Here is a 17,032-nt window from a genome sequence, read left to right as displayed (position 1 = left end):
GCCATTTGACCCATTGAGTCTGCACCGACCATAATCCCATCTGTGCCCTATTCCTGTAACACCACATATTTACTCTGCAAATCCCGCTGACACTAGGGTCAGTTTAGCATAGCCAATCAACCTAACCCACACATCTTTGGATTGTGGGAGGAAACCAGAGTAACCCGGAGCAAACCCATGCAGACACGTGGAGAAGGTGCAGACTCCACATTGACAATGACCCAAGGCTGGAATTGAACCCAGATCCCTGGCACTGTGAGGGGCAGCAGTGCTAACCACTGTGCCACCGTGTCAGCCAGATTAGATACCTGCTGCCTCCCTGATTTGCTCACCTAACTGCTAGGAATGGTTTCTACATGCTATTGGCTGCTGTCTACAGCCTGCTGGCCATTCCTGCTGGAGATTAGATAGGGAAATGCACCTGTTTTGCTGGTATAATGAGAGTTATAGTGGCTCAGGGAAGTGAGTGGAGTATAGTTAGTATCACCATCCCACTCTGACCCCTCACCTCCAGCTACAATCATCATCAACGCTATTTTTTAATATTATATGTATTGATCCAGGCGCAATTTGGATCACAAAACTTCTGTTTTGCAAATAAAATTGTTTTGATTAAACCATTCAATATAATTTGCAGCTGAACTAGGCTTTTAGCTGAAGAAAAGCTTTGGGAACGCCAGCACTATTTTTATTTTATGGCTCCAATTTGAGGGAGAAAATTGAGGCGTTCCTGCCAAATTCACTAAAACATTTCAAAACATGTTGAATCTTGTAGTTTAGGTGAGACTCTTATCGACAGCAGCACTATGCCTGGAAATAAATGATGCATGGGACCAATATGTCTTAACACGCTCAAGTAAGCTCTTAGAGGAGCAGTTTTTTTTACAGAACCTGGAACATATGTGAAATTCAAACTTGGGGATTTTCCTTTGCAACAAAGTCACTGACTCTGCTGCAAAGTAACTAATGGACATCATCAGCATTATATTAGTTTGTTCAAAAAAAATGAAATGTAATTAGTTGAAGCTGTACTATGAAGTGTTGGCTTGTGTAAGGCTTTGAACATAGAACATAGAACACTACAGCACAAACAGGCCCTTCGGCCCACGAGTTGCGCCGATCACATCAACACCTATCTATAACCCCCAATCCCATAAAACCCCATATACTCATCCAGAAGTCTTTTAAAAGACCCCAGCGAGTTCGCCTCCACCACCACTGACGGCAGCCGATTCCATTCACTCACCACCCTCTGAGTGAAAAACTTACCCCTAACATCACTTCTGTACTTTCCTCCCCGCACCTTAAACCTTTGTTATGTGATAATTGGATATTGAAATACAGGAGCTTCCATTGTAATCAGTTTTTAAAGTTATTATTTAAGAAAAGCTATTGTTAACTGTTTGCTCTGTTTTCTTTCTCGTAGGACTCTGAACCATAGGTCCTTGAAGACCCATCCATAATCTGAACCATTTGCCTCGTGCGGAGCTGGCTCTAAGCTTGGCTGTTCGTTATTGAAAATCTTCGTAGATTCAGCACAATCAAAGCCTCTCGTTATGTCGCCAAACATTGCTTTATATCCTGGTTCAGCACAATAGATCATTTTTGCTGGGATGTATTGAAAGGAAAGTAATAATAGTCATATCAACTAGACTTAGAATAATCACACTTTGGGATCTCTGGGATGGTTCTTGTTTGCTGCTTGCCAGCTTGCCTTATTGTAGTGCAGTTCACTTGAATGGTGTTTTGCCTGTATGCTATCCTCGCTGACACTGGAAGTGCTACACTAATTAAATAAACATTCCCCAGTATCAATGCAACGCTGTGATATGAGGAAGTATAGCATGTGTACTTTGGTTGGATGTTACAGATACCTAGGTAAAAGTTGGACGGTTATAACCTGCTTGAAAAGTTGTGATGCTTAAAAAATAACATAAGCAGGCCACTATATGTGTAGGCAATAAGGTTTTGAGAATTTGCCTGTAATACTTCCATTCCCTATTTATAAAATTTGCGGAGTGATGCTAGTTAATGTCCACTGCAAACGTGTGATATTAAATCACAAGACTAGTACAAACGTATTACGGGGCTTATTTGGAACTTTTCTTTGAATTAAGATATAGATTTACCAATCATTTTCAATTCTTGTCCTTGCCCTTTGAAGGTCTGTATCATTTATAATTAATTGTGTTGCCCAGAATATTGTTAATTGCAGGTGGGAAAGAGTAGCACATCGAGAGATGTAATTATTTTTCATGAGCTACACCCATCCTGTCAGCTTGTTCGTTACTGTTTATTTGCTTGCAGTATTCACGTGGGACTCATAAATATTATTGACATAAGAACCAGGAAAGCACACTGGGGGCAGAATTTTCCATTCTGGAGACAAGATCCGGTGACAGGCAGGAATGTCAGCGTAGTTCCCGCTGGGCAGTGGGACAATAAACACGGGCCACCCTCCACTTTCCATTAATTCGGTGTCAGCGAGGAGCTTGGTGAATCTCCTGGTAGATTGGGCAGGAAGTTGCCCTTCCCGTGCTTACCTCTTGGAGTCAAATGTCTAAGCATCATTTTTAGAGGACACCCGGGCAGACCATTCGCTCGTTGCAGGCCAGAAGCTCTGACATTCCTGCTATGGAGAACTTGTGGTTACAGGTTGTACAGGAGAAGCTTGCAGATGTGAAAAGCCCACATCCCAGGATATGTAGAGGCACCTGCAGCATTACCTTTTGTCATTTCTGAATAGGAGTACAACTTCCGTCGCAGTGCTCCCTGTTTGGCAGCTTCTTGACCTTGTAGAGGCACCAATGTCTCTTGCTGTTCAGGCCCTGTGTCAACGAGCGATTGAGCCCTACATTTCCTCAACTGGATGACAGCCATCATGAGGCAGGATTGCCTACAGCCAGTATCATTGACACCTGTGGATGTGTGAATGATTGGAAAAATTGGATAAATTAAGTGAGCATGCCCTTTACAGGTTCCCTCGATCTCAAAGCCAGCAGGCCAGTGCTAAGCCCTTTACCTGACCTCCATTGAGACATGAAATCCCCATCCAACTCATGGAGGGTTAGACATGATGATCCTCCTGTTCATATATGAATGTGTATAGAGACATTGTTCTCTGACCAGGGTGATGAGAATCATGTGCAAAAAAAATCTCACATAGTTTTCTGATTGTCTCCACTGCCCTCAAAACTCTACGAAGAGACTGTTGCCTTGGTAGCACAGAAAGACCAACCACATGAGCACTTATCCATGGGGATGGAGGTTTTGAGTCATGAGTTGGTTGCCCTCCACCAGCCTCTCTCCCATTCCATATCTCTCCTGCCTCCGACTGCAGCTCATGGCACAGAATGAATTGCGTTTTGGGAGAATGGTGCACATCACCTCTAAACCTCACCCCACCACTTTCCACCTGCTCTATGTCACCCATCACCATAAGCCCAACCAATATCATCATTCCTCTTCCTTTGTCACTCTTGGACCTCCACCCATTACCCTGGACCCTATCATGATCCACCTCCACAAGCCTTTCTTTCCCTCTGAGTCGACACTCATTGCTGTTACAGTGCCCACCCTGACCCTGCCCTCTCCTTGTGTTACATTGGTTTCATGCTTGCTAATGGGACTCCTGTGAAGGAGAAAACAATGTCTACAGATTTCAAAGTTGTGGAAGAGGTGAATCTAGCCCAGAACACGCCACTGTGGTAAAACTGAATGTTCCAAATTCTCACTAGTGGGGAGCTGAATTAGAGGATGGACTTAATTCCAGCAAGGTGGCCTTTTAATGAGCATACACGAGATGTTAATACGTGCACAGAGCATTCCCCACATTGTTTGGCGGGGAGCTTGACCCTTTAATCCGCCTTGGAAACCAGGAGAACAGAATTCCAACAATCTATTCCACTGTTAGGGAAACAGATTTTTTTGCCTCTTATCAAATTAAGTTGCCCCACAATCCAGGTCACTGCCGGGTCAGGAAAATTCCACCTTTAGTCAAGCGATGATGTGGAACAGTTTTCTTTTAATAAACCTTATTACTAAACTCTCTACCTTCCTTGAAACATTTTCACAGAAATATACGGCTTGGACCATTAAAAACAGCTCATGTGTTAAGGAGACACAATGACTATTTTACAATGAACAAAACCAAGAGTTGGGGAGAATTATTGCATTTTGTCATAATGCCCATACTCTGAGCACGTAGGCAATAATCCCACCAAATAGGCATAAAATATGAAATGTGTTCATCAAGTGAAGACAAGGTAAATACTTCTCATTGTAAAATAGAGTAGTAATGAGAATAATCTACACCTTCACTGCACTACGGTCGCACAGTTAGCACTGCTGCTGCCTCACAGCGCCGGGGATACGGGTTCAATTCCCAAGTTGGGTCACTGTATGGAGTCTACACATTCTCCCCGTGTGGGCTTCTTCCAGGTGCTCTGGTTTCCTCTCACAGTCTGAAAGATGTGCTGGTTAGGTGCATTGACCATGCCAAATTCTCCCTCAGTGTACCCAAACAGGTGCCGGAGTGTGGCAACTAGGAGATTTTCACAGTAACTTTGCAGTGTTAATGTAAGCCTACTTGTGACAACAATAATAAACTTAAACTTCCATTAGTTATCTTGCCAACACGTAACAAATCCTATATTTGTTAGCAGAGTGTAGTGCAGCTAACCTGTGTTTGGCTTGTTTGCTGTTAAACCTTCTCACAGTGGCCCAGGAAAGAATTGGCCAACGGATAGCGTTCCACCTGAAACCATCATTACTTCCTTCACGAAAAGAAAGTTTCACCAATACTTAAATCAAAATAATGCTCAGAAGAAGAGTCACATGGACTCAAAACGTTAACTCTGTTTCTCTCTCCACAGATGCTGTCAATCCTGCTGAATTTATTCAGCATTTTCTGTTTTTATTTCATGAACACTTGTTTCTGAAATTCATGATGTAGTGCATTTAATCTCATCAAGCTCCATCACTGACACTCAATATAATTTGATGAAATAAGGCATTGTTTTCTCTCCTAATGCACAAAATAATGATTTTAAACAATTTTTCCTGAAGACATTGACTGATTAACTCCTGTACATCTATTCTGAAGCCTATGTGGAATTCACCCCGCCCCATTAGTATTATCTACACACTGCTTTTCTTTCTCATTTATCACTATTGAGTACTGATCTGTCCATATAAAGGACAAAGAAAATTAAAGCACAGGAACAGGCCCTTCAGCCCTCCAACCCCACACCAACCATGCTGCCCATGTGAACTAAAACCCCCTACCCTTCCAGGGATCATATCCCTCTATTCCCATCCTATTCATGTATTTGTCCAGAACTCTTGAAAGTCACTATCGTATCTGATTCCACTACCTCCCCTGGCAGTGAGTTCCAGGCACCCACCACCCTCTGTGTGAAAAAACTTGCCTTGTAAATTTTTAAACCTTGCCCCTCACACCTTAACCCACGCCTCCTAATAACTGATTCTTCCATCCCGGGAAAAAGCTTCTGACTATCCATTCTGTCCATGCCCCTCATAATCTTATAGACTTCTACCATGCTTTTCTAATCACTGCCTGTTGGTAGTTCAGCTGTCATAATTTATCTTGGATTACAAGAAAGAGATGTAGTTGCATTTGCTTTTATGCTGCAGTTTGAGTTGCAACATGTCCCATAATAAGCAATTCTCCATTGCATCCTATAACTCAAAGCTAGTGCAATTTATTTGTAAAATCCTAATGTCTATTAGCCTGACATTTCTACAGAGGTTCTCCAAATGTCCTGCTGTAGCTTTTATGGGAGATGAGCAGATTCCCTGGAGAAGTGGGGTAAATGACTGAAAGGTGGGTGTTTCGCTGACTTCTAACCAAAATAATGATGGGCTGCAGACTGCACTTCCTTGGCAATTTCAGGATCACTGTGTCTCAATGGATCTCAGTATGGGATATATGGCACCTGCTTCCGTTGTGAAAACTATGTTTTTACATTTCCATACCAAATGCAAAGAATGATACTTTATATGTAATCTAACCAATGTCTCATTAAATATTACTTTTAAGTTATATCAAATATAATTTTTAACATCTGTTGATCATTGTCTCCCCATGTCCATTGTCTCAATCTTGTGGCTGATTCAATCTCCTATGCAGTGGTTTCCTCAATATACAGTGGCTGTTGTACAAAAACCAAGGCTGGAATCTTATCCCTGTTCACGCGGGTGGGATTTTCCCATCCTGCTGCAGTGAACAGAAACTTGGCCGTCTGCCAAATTCTATGACCTCACTGCAGCAGGAGCGTGGTGCAAACGTAATTCTACCACCCGCCCGCCATGGAGTTGGAGCAGATGAGGGGCAGAAAGCGAGAAGTCTGAGCAGGAATTTCCAGTCTCGCTTGAGTGAGGCTGTAAAATCCCACCCAATATCTCTGAAGGCACAGTAGGCATGGAGGAGCCCAGTCACGCTCCATAACCATAACTGTGGTGGATCAGGATGTCTGTAATGCACTCTAGTGAAGTGCCTCATAGTTAGCAAAGCCAGTAGGGTCTCACAAAAGCAGAAAAGTTATGCTGTACTTCATTGAAAGCTCCATTTAGACCAGAGCTAGAATATTGTATCCATTTCTGGTCAACACACTTTTGGAAGAGGTGAAGCACATTATACCTTTACCATTTGTGCTTTGAGTGTATTCTAACGCATCACACACATGTCTGAGCACTAACATAGAAACTCTACAGTGCGGAAGAGGCCATTCGGCCTATTGAGTGTGCACCAACGCTCTGAGAGCGTCTTATCCATTTCCTCTACCCCGCCCTATCCCAGTAACCCAACACACATTTTCCCTGGCTAATCCACGTGACCTACGCATTTTGGAGCACTAAGGGGCAATTTATCATGGCCAGTCAATCTAAACTGCACACCTTTGCCCTCTAGGAGGTGACTGGAGCACCTGGAGGAAACCCATGCAGACACAGAGAGACTGTGCAAACTCCACATAGACAGTCACCTGAGGACAGCATTGAACCTGGGTTCTTGGCACTGTGAGGCAGCAATGCTAACCACCGTGCCCATGGATGTTTGAAAATTAAAGAAATGCGAGGGTTTAACTTTCCATTGAGGGTTCTCCTGCTTCTCTCTTTTGTATGCAGCAGAGGAGCTGAGGAAGGCTGAGGTATCTATTTTCAGGATTTCTGCAGTTCTTCCATTAAAGCTAGCAGCAAATGAGCCATAAAACCCCTCCCCCAGAAAATTCATCCTGTTGGAGTGCCTCGTTTGTATGAGAACGAATTTACTGTGATTTCATTTATCAGTCAAATGGTCTTGCTGCATGTTTAGGATAGTTCCGATGTGATGAAAGGCATTGGATGCTGGGATTGTTAGAACGGAGCTGATGCAGTACTATCATTCCTCATCATACACCCGGTACAGCAGGTCTCATTTTAGACGACGCTTCGGAATTTGGTTGCGAGTCCTGTGAAAATTGTAGTTAACCTCGCAGTAGACTTTCTGGTAGCTTTTGTAGTGTGTTTTATTGTGAGCTGTTTAGCTTTCTAGATGCTAAAGTCATCCACTTAATGTTACTTTGGTATATTTGACTTGTCATTCACAAATTAACTATTATTTGCACAGTATAAATTAATTGATTTGGTATTTCATATCAAATATGGTACATTTGGAAGATGAATTGTTTCATACTGATGTGTATTTTCACTTGAACAGTATAATTAGCAATTTAGAGCAGTTCATATAATTTGTGAGGCAAACGAATAGGGCACAGCCATTTTATAAACAAGGAAGCCTCCACTTCTCCCAAGACCCTCTACTCAGTGCAGCACGGTGGTTAGCACCACTGTTTCACAGTGCCAGGGACCTTATTCAGTTCCTGGCTTGGGCCACTGTCTGTGCAGAGCCTGCACATTCCCCCTGTGACTGTGTGGGTTTCTTCTGGGTGCTCTGGTTTCCTCCCATAGTCCGAAAGATGCGCTGGTTAAATGCATTGCCATGCTAAAATTCTCCCTCAGTGTACCTGAACAGGCACTGGAGTGTGGCAGCTAGGGGATTTTGCACAGTGACTTCATTGAAGTGTTAATGTAAGCCAACTTGTGACACTGTTAAATAAACTTACAACAAACCATCCACTGTTATTAAAGGAACTAGATATATATTTATTTCAGAATTCAAATCAAGATTCATAGAATAAGAACCACCTCAGGTGAACCTATTCTTTGGGAAACACATTGGTTTACGTATTGCTGAAGCCATGGACGAATCACTTATAGAATGCAACTAGTCAGAATTGCAAGAGGGCTGATATCCAGAATTTGTAGTTTATTTCATTCTATCTCAGAACTGCATGATCTTGTTTCATATTTGATCATCTGTGTTGTTAATGTTCACAGCTTTACATTTGTATTTAGAACTGCTTTCACTTTTTTAGTGGGTCCTTTAATGATAAACATTTCTCCTTATTTGAGGCTTTTACACAAACTCATGAACATTCACATTATACTTCACTTAGATATTTTGAAATTGTGATATATTTCCATGCACAATCATTCAAATTTATCCAGATAGCCATTGAAATAAGCAATGTTTTCCTGTTAAAGAAATGGCTGCATCTCTAGGGTTATGAAGACAGATCCTGCAGCGCTGGCCCTGAGTTGCAAGTCAAGTGGATCAGCATTAGGAAAGCTAAGTGGCTTTAGAATCTGTTCAAATAATCCAGGTGAACCACTTGCTCCAGTTTCACCTTCTGAAGCATTTGCCCTTTAGTGGATCAAGTATAGCTAATTTTTGGTTTAATGGTCTGAATAAATCATTCAGGCCATTAAATCATTGCTTACGGACACAAATTATCCAACTAAAGTGAACATTAACATTTGTTGCAAACAATTGGATCACTTTTATTCCAGATGGCAGAGAAGAGATGCTTTGTCCATCAGCAGCTTGTTACTTGGGGTGAAATCTGTTTCTACTGGGATTCCAGTGCAAGGAGCACTGGAAATTCAGGTAGAGAGATGGTAGGGTGGTTCCTTTGCAATTCATTAGCCCCTCACATCAGGGCATGTGGTGGAGGTGTTCTGATCCATTGCACCATTGTACAGCCCAGTGGAACACTGTCTTGTTGATTGTTGGCATGAGTTCTGTTGAAGGCCTCACTGAGACCCCAAAATTGTCCAGGGTAAAAGCAGTCAGCCCTGGAGAAAAGCAAGGTCCTGCTTGCTCCCTTGCAGACAAGACCATCAAACACAAGTAGTTAAGTGACTCCTATTTCCACAGTTCAGAACAGAATCTATGCAAGTCATGGACACTCAAAACCTATGGGTTTGATTTGAATCTTTTGCAAGTGGTCATCCCAAATGTTTTACTTCTGAGTTTAGACTGACACTTCATTATGATATCAAGTTGCACTATTAAAGCTATCAACCTTCAAATGAGATAGTGAAGCCAGGTCCTGTCTCACTACTCAGATGGCTATAAAAAAATCCCTCAAACTACATGTTAAACCTGATTATCTGTTTCCTGTTGCTGTTTGTTGTGCACAAACAGTCTGCATTACAACAATGATTACGTTTTAAAATTATTTTATTGGCAATGATGTGTGTTGGGACACTTTGGAAACTCTTGATGGAATGCTAATCAAGCTCATGCTTGATGTGTGGGTTAGGTTGATTGGCCATGCTAAATTGCCCCTTAGTCAAGGGGGTTACAGGGTGGGAGTGTTGTTGGTGTAGGCTCAATGGGTCAAATGGCCTCTTTCTGCACTGTAGGGTTTCTATGCTGTCAGGTGGATAATACAACCAAGAACTGGGCTTAATACAATTCTATGGACTTAGCCTAATAATTGAGCCCTTTAAACCCTAAGGCTAGTTAACTTTTTCTGAGGCTAATAAAGCTGTTTATGTGACTTCCCTGCAATTGTGATGGTGCAAGGGCTTTCTTCAAATTATCACCAGATTTTTCAGATACAGGAGGAAACAAGTCATATTTTGGTGTATTATTGTAATTTCTTTTGAGTGCTTCTTTAAAAAAAATCTGAAAGCATGTGACTTGGGTTCAAATCCCACCTTGGCAGATGGTGCAATTTGAATTCAGTAAATATCTATAATTAAAAGTCTAATGAACCCATTGTCAATTGTCATTAAAACATGTCTAGTCCCCCAATGTCCTTTAGGGAAGGAAATCTGCCATCCTTACCTGGCCTGGTTTACATGTGACTCAGACGCACAGCAATGTGGTTGACTCATTTGTCTTCTGAAAGTGAAAACAATCAGGGGCAATTAGGGATGGGTAACAAATGCCACTGATACCCACATCCCCTGAAAGAATTTTTAAAAATTATATGGCACCAATATCAGTAAAATGAAAAACCTGAAAAGCCTACCCGATTGCAGCTTCTGAAATGTACTTTGCTGACTAAACATGGATGATGACAATGAGTTAAATCTCTGTTTTCCATGCATAAAGAAAGAATATACAGTGTGGATTCAATGCCAGCTTTAGGTCATTAATGTTAATAAGGATGTCTGTGATTTACACCGATGTGTACCCATTCCAACGTCTGGGCTTCTGCAAATGAAATTGGCAGGAAATGTGAGTGTAATGTAACACTGGCAGAATGGGGAAGTGAATGGACAGGATTTCGGATGTGTCCCCTCAGGAATTCATAAACTAATCTGTGAGCATCCACTTACTTGATCTTTTGGCTACACCCCAAGATGTGCGGGTTAGGTTGATTGGCCAAGCTAAATTGACCCTAGTGTCAGGGGATTAATATAAACATTAACAGTAGCAGGGTTACGGGAATAGGACCTGGGTGAGTTTGTGGTCGGTACAGACGCAACGGGCCGAATGGCCTCCTTCTGCACTGTAGGAATTCTATGATCATGCCTCAGATCAAGCCCAAGATGGGGTGCAATGTCTTACCTTGTCAACTTGGAGCTTGGGATTTCGGTCTGCGCAGTTGACTCTGAACATTGGCTTTGTAACTTTATAAATGAAGTATAACTTTTTTTTAAAAATCCACTTTTGTTTTAAACCAAATTCAGAGTTTCTCCACTGTTTTCAGAGCTGTGCTCTAAATCAAAAAGAAACAGATGAAGAAAAAGCTGGAAAGAATGACTCTATTTGTGTGAAATTTATCTTGCTGAAACTGAGGCCTGAATTCTAAGGTCACGGAGGGGGGCAGTCGGTGCACCTGGGATTGACTCTGGATAGCGACAATGCATTGGCTGGCCAGCCTGAAACTGGCCCTCAGAGAGGCTCAGCAGTGTCGAGAGTGGGGCAGGGTGGGCGCTGGAATGAATGGAGCTGCGGCCAAGGTTTTAACAGAAGCTCCCTTAAGGCAACTTTGCTTTCAGGAGCTGCTTCTGAGATTTATAATTTTTGAAGGGGCAGACAGCTTTATTGATGTGTAACTGGCTTCCTCTCCCTTCTTGTCCTCCTCTCTTCTGAGGAGGTTCTCCTGCAGAATACACTGTACCTATATTAGACCTTAGGCATGCATAATGAGGAGACCTCCTTGCAGAAAAAGTCTGTAAAAGACTTGATTGGAGAATTGTCTAGATGAACAGTAATATTTCAGATGTAAACAATCACCCAAACACATACTCTCAACTCCCTTCAATAACCCTAATCCTTCACCTATTCAAAATGGTGAAATGGACTGTTATTTAAATGGTAAAACATTGCAGCATGCTGCTGTACAGAGGCACCTGGGCAAGGAATTGGTTTGCAGATGCAGCAGGTAATTAAGAAGGCAAATGGAATTTTGTCCTTTATTGCTAGAGGGATGGAGTTTAAAAACAGCAAGGTTATGTTGCAGCTATATGAGGTGCTGGTGAGGCCACACCTGGAGTACTGTGTACAGTTTTGGTCTCCTTACTTGGGAAAGAATATACTGGCACTGGAAGGGGCACAGAGGAGATTCACTAGGTTGGTTCCAGAGTTGAGAGGGTTGGTTTATGAAGAAAGACTGAGTAGACTGGGGCTATACTCATTCAAATTCAGAAGAATGAGGGGAGATCTTATAGAAACATTCAAGATTATAAAGGGAATAGATAAGATAAGAGCAGGGAAGTTATTTCCACTGGCAGGTGAAACTAGAACTAGGGGGCATAGCCTCAAAATAAGGGGAAGCAGATTTAGGACTGAGTTGAGGAGAAGCTTCTTCGCACAAAGACTTGAGAATCTGAGAATTCTATGCCCAGTAGGCAGTTGAGGCTACCTCATTGAATGTTTTTAAGGCAGGGATAGATAAATTTTTGAACAGTAGAGGAATTAAGGGTTATGGTATGCGGGCAGGTAAGGTGAGCTGAGTCCATGAAAATATCAGCCATGATCTTATTGAATGGTGGAACAGGCTCGAGGGGCCAGATGGTCTACTCTTGTGTTCTTATTTATCCAACATCTGCTGGACCTTCCATCCTGCCTTGGATGTAGAATGAATGAACAATGTGAAGGCCGTCTGGCCAATTGACCCCTAAGGTAAAAGTGTACGGGTCACTCAAAATCGCTGATCGAATGACCTTAATTGGTGGCGGGCATACTGCTGGCTTTTGCATGTGTCCACCAACTGAAATATCATGAGGTGTGTGAACGGCATGGTGGCAAAGTGGTTAGCACTGCTGCCTCACACCATCAGGGACCTAGGTTCGATTCCCAGCTTGGGTCACTGTCTGTGCAAAGTCTGCATGTTCTTCCCCATGTTTATATGGGTTTCCTCTGGGTGCTCAGGTTTCCTCCCACAGTCCAAAAGCTGTGCAGGTTAGGTGCATTGGCCATGCTAAATTCTTCCTCAGTGTACCTGAACAGGTGCTGGAATGTGGCAACTACGTGATTTTCGCAGTAACTTCATTGCAGTGTTAATGTAAAACTACTTCTGGCAATAATAAACTTTATTATTTTATTCATGAGGTAGGCAGTCCCTCAAAACATCATCGCACTCCATTTTGGGATGTGTTGGGACTGCCAAGCACCTGCCCAGCAGATACAAAATTCAGGCCTAAAATTCTGGTGCTACAAATTATGCTTGATTATTTCATATTTTTTGTCACTGAAGCTCTGGTAAAGTTACTAATCCACATTCCTGTTGAGACAAGGATACTGGAAATACATTATTCATATGTTAAGTGAGGTTCAAATCAGTTTCTGTTTGTGTGTTCAAGTGTCCTGCTGATGTGTTTGTGTAGTTTCTTGTTACAGATGTGAAATAGTTACATGTGATCTTTCCATTGTCTTTGCATTTCAATAACACTGCTCTGAGAACTAATACAATGTGATGATGAAACTATTGCCATAGTCCTTGTGTAACGTACTGTTAAAATAAACATATATTGCTCTGTAAAACATTAAATGCTTTGATGTATCTTCTAAGTGGGTCAGATGTTTGGGTGTGGCTTAGGAGTGGGAAATCAAAGCTGTACAAAATCAGTAATCAAACTGAAGTGCTCGAAATACTTTATCTGGAGTGCTTGTACCATCTGTAAGGAGTGCAAAATAGATGTTTTGAACCAAATATGACTCTCAGGCTGGGATTTTCCAGTCCCTCCTGTTAATGGGATCAACCAGTCTTCTAGTCCCATTCAATGCTGCCCCCTCTCATGGCAGGTTCCCCCAGTGCTGGGGTGGGTGAGCCACACAATGGCCAATAGCTCATCATATCTGCTGAGGTAAAACCCGCTGTGGAGTTGTGGGGCGGGGGGGGATGGAAAATCCCAACCTCAATGTTGGCGTTTGGTAAAATGTCCACTTTTGGGTGCCCAAGTGTGGAGAACAGTACTCCCTAGTCAGATATATCACCCAAAATTCCCTCACACTGCTGGAAAGTAACAGCCTCACTCAAATCTCAGTAGGGCAGCAGTCATGCTGCAATTCAAATATTTCCGCTTGTTGCAATAGCTGAGTGTGGTTTTAAATTTGGTGTTGAAATATGAACAGTTTTGAGCTGCAATCTTGTGCACATAAGAACAGGGTTCAAGTAATTTTGGCTCTTTCTGAACCAGATAGTGGGTAATTATGATGAACACACTCTACTCATTAGAAAAGCTTTGATCACCAGTCAATGAGTTAGTCACTTGTGTGTTACTTTCATATCGCTCCATTATTCCAGTTCAAGAGAGCATTTGCATGATGAGTATTCATTGTGGCTTTAGACCAGAGGGAGAGAAGAGAAATCCCAATCAACTCAACCCAGGACATTGGCCGCATTGGGAATACTGTGATGCATAATTTAATAATGATATTACCATGATACGAGCATCCCGGGCTAATATCCAAACATTGTCTGGCCCAGTCGGCCGAATGGTACCAGCAAGGGCATTGTCAGAGTGAACGATAGAAGAACAGGTGCGCTGTTCTTCTGAGAGAGGAATGCATGTGTCACTCTCATTGACGATTGTCCCCAACCACATAGATGTTACCCTGGGGCGTCTCAACATGAAACACAGCTTGTGGTGGTGTATTGTTTTTGGAAATGATGTGAGGAGTCTTATGAAACCTACAATGAAAAGCATCAGCTCAGGCCTCTGTATTGCACAGAATGCCATAAATTATCACCACTTACTTCACCAGAAAAACAGGCAGGAAAACTTAGCCACAGTTACAAATCCCAATGTAGTTTCACAGTCTTTCTGTCTTACAACTCTAGCTATGTTATTGTTTTTTTTCAATCATTATAGCCATGTTTTTGGGGCAATGTCCTTGATATTGACATCCTCAGCAATCTCTTCCCACCACTTCCAGAATAGAGGCCTGGAGGGCAGGGGATGGTCATCTCAGCTACTGCTTGAACCAAGGCCCCCAGTGCAGCATTTGAAAACCTTGGCGTGCCCCCTTCAGCCATTTCTTCCAGAACACATTGCACACTGTTTGCAGCCTTTAAGGTTGCCTCAATGTGATGACTGCACTCCCGATCATTATGCGTGCATGCATTGAATCGACAGCACAGGCGGTGCTGACTGCATGACCCTTGCAAGGAACACAAATATTGCACACTGCCTGCATTAATAGCAGCTGGCATAGGTCATTCACATCTTGCCTCTGGTTTCCATGCATGCTTTCCAGTCCAGTCCAATTTCAAAGGCCATGTTTCACTCTTGCCCATTGCAATCTGTTATTCAGTGACTCCCAAAGCACTGATTTTTAGAAGAGTGACTGATTTAAAATAGACAAAATGCTTCAATGCAAGGCAGAGGGCTTTCTTAAAACAAGTCACATAACTATGGTTGCTGCTACACTAAGCTTTCTCTAAAATTGAAGGGGGGCAGGCGGTGGCATGGTGGTATTGTCATTGGATCAGTAATCCAGAGACACAGGGTAATGCACTGGGAAGTTCAAATCCCATCATAGCATATGATGAAACTAGAATTCGATAAAAAGTTTGGAATTAGAAGTCTAATAAAGAACAAAGAAAACTACAGCACAGGAACAGGCCCTTTGGCCCTCCAAATCTGTACCGAAAACCATGACCATGAAACCATTATTGATTGTAGAAAAACCCATCTGGTTCACTAATGTCCTTTAGGGAAGGAAATCTGCTGTCCTTACCTGATCTAGCCTACGTGTGACTTGAGACCCACAGTAAAGTGTTGACTCTTAAATGTCCTCATTGTAAATAGTTGAGGCCCCTGAACTGAACTGATCTCTATGATACTCCACTCTTCACACCTCACCAAATCAAAAATGACCAATTTATGCCCTTTCTGTCATTGTGTCATTGAGGTATAAAAGCAAAGAAAAAGGCCCCTTGGCCCAACATGTCTGTGCCACCTAACTATTAATCCCATTTTCCAGTACTTGGCCCATAGACTTGTATAACTTGGCATCACACGTACACATCTAAGTACTTATATGTTATGAGGGTCTCTGACTTCATTACCCTTTCAGACAGTGAGTTCCAGACTCCCACCACCCTTACCTTAAAGCATATGCACAGCTGATGCAGCATAATGTGGATAAATGTGAGGTTATCCACCTTGGTAACGATAATAGGAAGATTATTATTTCAAAGAGTGTAAATTGAGAGAAGTGGATACTAAGTGAGACCTTAGTGTCCTTGTGCAACAGTTGCTGAAAGTAAGCGCAGAGGTACAGCAGGCAATAAAGAAGGCAAATGGTATAAAGGCAAAATATAAGAACATAAGAACATAAGAAATAGGAGCAGGAGTAGGCCATCTAGCCCTTCGAGCCTGCCCCGCCATTCAATAAGATCATGGCTGATCTGTTGTGGCTCATGTTGGAATATGAAACAAAAACACAAAATGCTGGAAAATCTCAGCAGGTCTGACAGTATCTGTGGAGAGAGAATAGAGCCAATGTTTTGAATCTGGATGAGCCTTCATCAGAACTGAAGAGATGGAAAATTGAGCAAGATTTATACTATGAAGGTGAGGGAACGAGGCGGGACTTGGGGTGACTGTTATTGATAATACTGACATAGATAAAAGGACAAAGGGAATGTAAATGGTGATGATAAAGGCTGAAAATGGTGCTAAGACCGTCCATTAAGAGATCGGAATATGTAAAGCAATAGTGGGCCATAGCTGTAAAATACTTACAGACACATTGAACTTTTAAGTAAGATATGTGGAGTGGAATTTTCCCAAAATTGCGCAGAGTGCTGGAGAAGGTGAGAGAAGCTGTGTGAAACTCATAGCAAACCTGGGATTCAGAGATTGGGGCGCCGTAATTAAAGGGTTCCCCGATCTCAAAATGAATTTGAAGGCTCCCCCCCACCTGCCCCACCCCCGCTGGGCATGAACCTGAACGCATCATCAGAGAAGGTCCAGGAACATCAAGCTTGGAAACCCCACCAGCACAAATTCCACTCGCAAGATTTTGCGGCTGTAATGGGATTATGTACATGCGAACAGGCCTGGAAAATCCTATTCATGTTTTTAAAAAGGTGATGCCAAAAACACAGGTTCAATTCCCTTACCAGCTGAGGTTATTCACGAAGGGTCCACCTTATCAATCTTGCCCCTTGTCTGAGGTGTGGTAATCCTCAGGTTAAATCATCAGCAGTCAGTGCCTATA

General features: G+C 42.4%; 1 protein-coding gene across 1 annotated transcript in view; it reads left to right on the top strand.

The window, feature by feature from the left end:
• The window catches only part of sh3bgrl2 (SH3 domain binding glutamate-rich protein like 2), a 108,002-nt gene extending 94,697 nt beyond the window's left edge, over positions 1-13,305 (top strand). Inside the window, exon 4 of the mRNA XM_080192804.1 lies at positions 1,427-13,305. Within this exon, the coding sequence (XP_080048930.1) occupies positions 1,427-1,441 (15 nt within the window). The 3' untranslated portion in view covers positions 1,442-13,305. The remainder of the gene's footprint in view (positions 1-1,426) is intronic.
• Positions 13,306-17,032: the final 3,727 nt, after the last annotated feature.

This window comes from Carcharhinus amblyrhynchos, chromosome 7 (genome assembly GCF_965287045.1).
Source record: "Carcharhinus amblyrhynchos chromosome 7, sCarAmb.v2.hapA, whole genome shotgun sequence".
NCBI lineage: Eukaryota > Metazoa > Chordata > Chondrichthyes > Carcharhiniformes > Carcharhinidae > Carcharhinus > Carcharhinus amblyrhynchos.
Note: the sequence above shows the minus strand (reverse complement) of the source record. Positions and strands in the feature narration are given on the sequence as shown.